Source organism: Halictus rubicundus, unplaced genomic scaffold, assembly GCF_050948215.1.
Source record: "Halictus rubicundus isolate RS-2024b unplaced genomic scaffold, iyHalRubi1_principal scaffold1322, whole genome shotgun sequence".
Taxonomy (NCBI): Eukaryota; Metazoa; Arthropoda; class Insecta; order Hymenoptera; family Halictidae; genus Halictus; species Halictus rubicundus.
This window is the reverse complement of record NW_027489863.1, coordinates 6,281-13,544: the sequence shown is the minus strand read 5'-3', so window position 1 is coordinate 13,544 and position 7,264 is coordinate 6,281. Positions and strand designations below refer to the sequence as shown.

The 7,264-nt window shown below is 37.2% G+C and overlaps 1 protein-coding gene across 1 annotated transcript; it reads right to left on the bottom strand.

Annotated features, from left to right (window-relative positions):
• Positions 1–208: 208 nt before the first annotated feature.
• LOC143365100 (uncharacterized) lies at positions 209–2,848 on the bottom strand. Its single transcript, XM_076805046.1, has 3 exons — positions 2,093–2,848; positions 784–1,875; positions 209–241 (listed from the first exon to the last, which is right to left on the bottom strand). Exons 1-3 carry the CDS (start codon positions 2,846–2,848, stop codon positions 209–211), a joined length of 1,881 nt encoding a protein of 626 aa, XP_076661161.1.
• Between the last annotated feature and the right edge of the window lie 4,416 nt (positions 2,849–7,264).

Sequence of the window (7,264 nt, the reverse complement as noted above, 5' to 3'; positions counted from 1 at the left end):
GCATATCGTTATGAATAAATGTAGTTTACACTACGCGTACCAAGTGTCTCCCCGAATACCCCGGAACATCTCAACCTCAACAATAACATCAATCATTCTCAACCAAGTAATTTATTAAAGGGTTCGAAGGATATTTTTCCAGAATACAAAATTCCGTGCGATTCCCGCACTCGGTTGAAAACTAAACGATCATCAAATATTGTGTCCGCTATAAATGAGCATCTATTAAACTTGTAACAAACTGAAATAGGTATATTTCTTGAAATCAAAGAAACTTTAACAATTCGATTAATTTTCAATATCGATAGTGTTCCAGTTTCAAAAAATTCGAACAAGCAATTTAGGGCAATTTTATGCAAACTCGTATTAAACAGTTATATCGTGTCTCTGTTATAATTAGGTATAAGGATATGGCAGTGGATGTGAATGTACAACAACGTAGTCTTACTTTTAAGTATGTTTATAGTAGGAAGGTCCTAGAGCGACTGATCAGGTCAACGCGTGTGCGCTGTTCAGACGCGTGTCAGTATTATGTTTATAATTGTATAGATGTCGTTAGACAGGTATTACATTGATTTCTACCTTATCGATAGCTTACAGTTACAAGTATATATGTGTATATATAAACACTTCCTCTTAACTGTAAGTTCTTGTGATTATTGCAGAGGAAACACTTGTTTACTTTTTTCTTCTTTTAACAACAATACTTATCCTAAACTATACTTATATAAACAACAGTTATATCGTACATACTAGATTATTTTTACATTGTTCGAATTTTACATTACTTAGCTGTTTTGTTAGTAAGTCTGCAAGTTGCTTGTTAGTATTCAGTACATCATTAATTTCATTGTGTTCTGTCCTAATTATTGCTCTTGAGGTTTTACTTTCGTTAATTGGCTCCTCTTCAGTTTCGCTGGTATTTTTGAATATTACGTCTCTTACAATTATTATTCTTTTTTTATATTCGTCCCATAGGCGGTATCCATTGGTGGAATATCCTACCATAGTATATTTTTTACTTCTTTCGTCTAATTTCTTTAAATATCCCAGTTCTTTTGCGTGGGCGTCACAGCCAAAGATTTGTAAATTAGTAAGATCAGGTTTTTTCTTTATCCAATTTTCTGCTTGCGTTTTATCGCTTGTAGTTGTAGGACTTCTATTTATTAGATATATTGCCGTTCGAACTGCTTCACCCCACATTACTTTATTTATTTTTGAATCTAACGATAGAGCTTTTTCTAAAATAGTACGATTCAGCCTTTCTGCTTTACCGTTTAGCTGCGGCGAATACGGTACTGTAAAGTCTAAGATTGTTCCATTATTTTTGCACCAATCCTGTAATTCTTTGTTGGCGTATTCTCTGCCATTATCGCACCTTAGTTTTACTACTTTCCTCTCCCATTTTGCTTGACACTGTTTTAAGTATGATTTTACTATTTCGGTTACCTCGTGTTTACCCCTTATGGGAAAAACGGCAGCAAAGTGAGTAAAGTCGTCGAGAAAAGTTATAAAGTATTTCATCCCATCCCAAGTGGTGGGTTCTATGGGACCACATACGTCTGTATGGATAATTTCCAAAGGTTTCGACGCTCTATCTCTCTCTCCGTTAAATGGATTGCGTGTTTGCTTAGCCTTTATGCATATATCGCAAATTTCCGGATTATTATTGAATTTAGATATTGAATTCATACCTTCGCTTATATTTATTAGTTTTTGCATGTTTGCGAAGCTGAGGTGTCCTAATTTTCGGTGCCATTGTATGGTGTCTCTGTTTGTTGTCAACAGACTTTCCAAGGTGTTTGTTTTTTTCATGTCTATGACGTACAGCCCGTTCTGACTTCGTGATCCTTCAAGGAATTTGAAGTGATCCCTCTGGAATTAATATTACATTTTTTAATATACAGTTCTCAGTTACGACTTCACCTATGCATTTACCTTCCATTTTTACGGACTTTTTTGCGGTAGAAATGTCGTTATTAACGATTTTTACGTTTGTTAGCTGATTAATATCGTTAATCGTATGATTTGAAGCTCCTGAGTCGATTACCCATCCATTCGTTTTTATATTATTATTAACAAAGAAACATACCTTTTCATCAGTATATCTACCTGTTGCTGCAGTTTTATTTTTCCTAAAATAACAATCTCTCTCAGCGTGGTTGGTTTTTTTACAGATACTGCACCTCTGATTATTTCTTGAGTGATTTCCCGTATTTGTTTTAGGTTTTTCCTCGATTCTGTCTTTGAAATAATTACGTTCTGCTGATTTTTGCCTACAATACTTTGCTATATGATTAAGACCATTACATTTGTAGCATTTTTTAATTGACGACTTGAAGGCCAGATTTTCTTGCGCGGTTTCCTCTAATTTTAACCGGTTTTCCTCACGTTGCAATCTAGCTATAAGATTACTTAACGTTTTTTCTGCTAATGGCGTGGAATCCCAAGCACTAGCGAAATGTACGTATTGAGCAGGTAACGTGGCTAGTATTTTTGTGATTAGCATTGTGTCATCTATCGTTTGATTTAATGAATGTAATCTACAAGGCAGATTTTCAAGGGTGCTCACGTGTGTTGCTATATCACTCTCTTTTACGAAAGAATAGTTGAAAAATTCTTGTAGCAGTGCACACTTCTTTTGTTCGGTATCCTTCCCGTATATCGATGTTAATTTATCAAGCATCTCTCTTGAAGTTTTACAATTTAGGAGATGCATTAGCATTTTTCTATCAATCGACAAGATTATTGCCTTTTGCACTTTTGTGTCAAGAAGTTCCCATTCCTGCCTTTTGGCTTCTGACCAACTTGAGTCAGGTACGTTCTTTCCGGTAATTATGTCTTCCATATTTTAGTTTTATACGTTTTTTCTGTCCTTGACCTTGAATGACCTTGGACTAATTATAGTCACTGAATTCCTAATGAAAGGGACTATCATTGTAGGTGTTTAAAAAAGGGTGGTTCCATTTAAAAAAGTCAAGGTGACCTTGATATCTCCAAAAAAATGACATTGGTGACTCACCCTGTATATTCTGAATTGAAATAATTACAAGTGTTGTTGTTTGTGTCGCGAATGAATGTAGTAAGTGTAAAATTGGAGAAATTGTTACCTACGACGCACGGTTTTGACGCACTGGCAATGCGGGGTCAGAGAGCGATTGTTGAATGCCAAATAGAATATATACCGAACTAACGCAATCTATAAGGTTACGTTTTGATTCGAAAGGGACTTTAACCCGATCTCACTAGAATTGACTCTTATGCGTGTAACGCGACATGACTGCACGATTACTGAACCGCTACTGCACCAAAAAGAATGAAAATGAACGGGTTTATATACCTTGAAAATGAAAGGGTACCGTGTTTAAGATTTAATGTCACGTAGGGTCACGGTCACATTTTTTTGTCACTTCTAATGAAAAGCAATATTGCACGTAGAAACCGACAGCGAAGCTCGAGAGCTAGTTATCCTCACGATGGAATTTTATCTTCGTCTCTTCCTCATTTTCTATTCTACATTACCCCCGGTTTTGCTGGTAGCTTTCACGTTCGTGTCGTCACCACCCTCGCTTCTCTTCGCTATTGCGTCAGAGCAACAAGTTTTAGCCGCGAATTATTTAATTTAATTTAACCGACCGCGAAATATCAAAAATCGTTATATCCATCCCGTATGCTGATTTATTATAATTCTGCCCGCTGTGATTTCTCCCCCCCCCCCCCATCGCTTGGCTGCTTCGATTATGCAATTAATAAATAATATAAATCTGTTTGTACGTAGAAACGTTAAACAACAGTATCTGCTTTGTATTTTCCACATTTTGTCACAGGCGAGGTGAAGTATTCTCACTTTTGATAGTACACATAACACAATTTTTTCCATCCACAAGTATCAAGGGAAACAGTTTCTCGGAAAATAAAACACCGCCCACGGAAAGAGCAAATTCTTTCGCGCGACACAGGTACGCTCGGTTTTCTAGTCTTTTACATAAATCTCTGTCGCGGTGTGCACCAGCCACGTGCTCTCAGAAAATACGACTCTTTTCGTCAGTCGTCAGTAACAATATGTCCACCCTCCTTTTTTATGTATTAACTCAAAAACATGATTGTTCATACTGTTAACTAGTTTTTTCAAAGTTTCTTCAGTAATATCATTCCACGCTTCAACAACAGCTGTTTTTAGCTCCAAAATGTTTGAAAATTGTTGATTATTTTTATAAACATGCCGTACCATGATACCCCACAGATTTAGGATTGGTTTTTGATTTGGGAAGCATGCAGGCCATTTCAATACATTGATATCAAACGTTTCAAACCATGCTGTAGTTTGTCGACTTTTGTGAATTGGAGCATTATCTTATCGATAAGTCCATGAATCATGACCGTTTGGATGAATAAACGGCATTACATGATTTTGAAGTATTCCAATATACTCCACAATATTCATTCGTGCAGTTGAAAAAGCTAAACTGAACTTGCCACTGCTGGAGAATGCACCCCACACCATAAGTGTGCCTCCACCAAAATGGCACATCTACAGTGACTCCCATAAATATTCGGACACTAGGTACAACTAACTTTATGATTTAATAATTCGTTTGTTGATAAAGCAATCGCCCTGGAAATTGTTTTCAGCAATAAAACATTTATTAAGGATGATAAACATGTATAATTTATTTGAAAAATATACATACGTTTCATAATAAAAATTATTAAACGAAATAATGGACCATTTGTGGCTCACAAAAATATTCGGACACGTATTATATTTCTCTGGCAATCGCCTTCTGGGGACGCGATATTCGAAGATCGGGAAAACGTTTGTTTATAAACAGAATCTCGTGGACCATTAGATGTCCATGTCACCTCACTACTGTCAGTAGTAAATGTGAATTCGTTCAAAATGGGTCGCAAAGGAAAGAATACGAGTTTCGATGTGCGACAGCTTGTAATTTGTCATCGAGAAAAAGGAAAGGCCTATCGCGAAATTAGTGCAATGCTTCGTATAAGTAAGAGTACTGCGCTGCAGATATCTGTCGACGATTTTATATTGAGAATCGCATTGATTCTATTCCGCAAACTGGAATACCAAGTCTCTTATGTACGAGGGAGAAAAGCAAAATTATTCGGAAAGTGAAAAAAAATCCGCGCTTAAGTGCTCCAAAACTAGTTAGTGAACTATTAGGCGAAAGCTCCAAAAATGTTTCAGCCGAAACAGTTCGGAGAGTGCTGAGGCAAGCTGGTTACAATGGAAGAGTAGCTAGAAAGAAACCATTTATCAACGAAAAGAATAGGAATAAACGAAAAACCTTTGCAAGAGAGCTAATTTCTAAGGCTGAGACGTGGTGGAAGGATGTCATATTTGCTGATGAAAGCAAATTCAATCTGTACAATTCCGACGGAAGAACTATGGTGCGGCGGAAAGCGAATAAAGAGTTTAATTTTGAAAATACAAGAGGTACAGCGAAACACGGCGGAGACAGCGTAATGGTCTGGGGTTGCATTTCGTCATATGGAGTCGGTAACCTAGTGTTTATTGACGGTATCATGGACAAAAATCATTATTTAAATATACTCAAAAATAATCTCATTCAAAGTGCTCTGAAAAGATGGGGCTTAATAATACTTCTAAGTTTTACCAAGACAACGACCCCAAGCACAAGTCACGTATTGTGCAAGAATTTGTATTATACCGCTGTCCCAAAATTCTTCATTCGCCGCCCCAATCACCGGACCTTAATCCTATCGAGAATTTATGGGATGAATTGGATAGAAAAATTCGAAAAACCCCAATTACATCGATAGCTGAATTAAAACAAAGACTTGCAACTGAGTGGTCGAATATAACTGTTGAATATTTAAAAAAAATTACAAACAATATGCCAAACAGGTTAAGACATGTTCTTAAACAAGATGGTTATGCCACGAAGTATTAAACAAATGTTGTAATGCTAAATTACATTATCTAAATTGAAAAATTAATATTGTCCGAATATTTTTGTGAGCCAAAAATGGTACATTATTTCTTTTACTAATTTTTATTATGGAATTTATGTACATTTTTCAAATAAATTATTTATGTTTTTCAACATTAATAGATCTTTTATTGCTAGAAACAATTCCCGGGACGATTGCTTCATTAACAAAGGAATTATCAAGTCGTAAAGTTATTTATAGCTAGTGTCCGAATATTTTTGGGAGTCACTGTATATGTATACAACTTCAATCAATATCAACTAGAATCCATTATTTATACTCCTCTGTCATACCATATTAGTGGCTTTTCCGAATTATTTTCTTACAGGTCGAAAATATAAAAAATGTTAGTGGTGCTATAGTTATGCGCCGCAATCTATATAGAAAAAGTTATTTATTAAACGATCTTCCGTGCATGCGTTTTCACAGTCTCGTCAGCGCTCGTAGATTAAAAAACTTTAAATCCGTCATTTTGACACGGCATCTAGTTCTAGTGTTAATGCACGCACTTTTTAAACAAATATTATATATTAATATTTGGGAACACTCAAAGGGTTAAACTTGAAGGGACTTGTGGTTCGCGTGCTCTTTAGATGATTCGAGACAAGTTATCGGATTCGAGGTACTTTATTTTACCAATGGAGACCTGTATCTCGGTGCGTCTCAGGAGTTTCTGACCCTGCGTTTTCCGCAATCGTTCTGGGGAAAACTCTGCAGGGCGTGTCCTGTGTGGAAAAATTTGCTGTCCAAAAAGGACATCCAAAAGAATCGCTGACCAATCAGGTATCTTCCTTGGGCCTGATTACCCCTCTTGTTCCTTGCGCTCGAGGCGCACTTTTTCGGGAATGCTAAGCGTGACCGTGGAGGTTTTGTGATAATAGCGGGTTTTTCTTCGGGCCCGTGAGGCACATACCGCGGCCAGCTGTGGGCTCTCGGACCTCGGTCGGAGCGACCCTTCAGAAACTCGGGTGTTTATGATACCAACATTTGCTATTGAGGCCGGAAACGAAAGATTCCGAAGGACGAGACACGCATTGTCTAAAACATTGTAATTGCACGCGTTGGAAACTGCTTTATCAAAAATAGCTTCGCTGTCGCTCGCCTCATCAAACCGACCCGACTATTTGCACGTCAACTGTTTTATTGTACGTGCCGATGGCCGCTACAAAGTTAACGCTGCGCGACCAACAGGCGGCCAGAGACGGCTAGGATTTCCCGACACAAATTGCAGGATCTCGGCTTTAGTCGCTGCACAAACGAATCAAAATTTCGGGACAGAAATTGCCGTGAT

Excerpts from the sequence above, each read along its gene's own strand:
- LOC143365100 (XM_076805046.1), bottom strand. The coding sequence starts at position 2,848 with ATGGAAGACATAATTACCGGAAAGAACGTACCTGACTCAAGTTGGTCA. Across the intron at positions 1,876-2,092 it reads GTAGATATACTGATGAAAAG|AGGGATCACTTCAAATTCCT; the intron begins GTATGTTTCTTT and ends TATTAATTCCAG. Across the intron at positions 242-783 it reads TAACAAAACAGCTAAGTAAT|TTTGTTACAAGTTTAATAGA; the intron begins GTAAAATTCGAA and ends TACCTATTTCAG.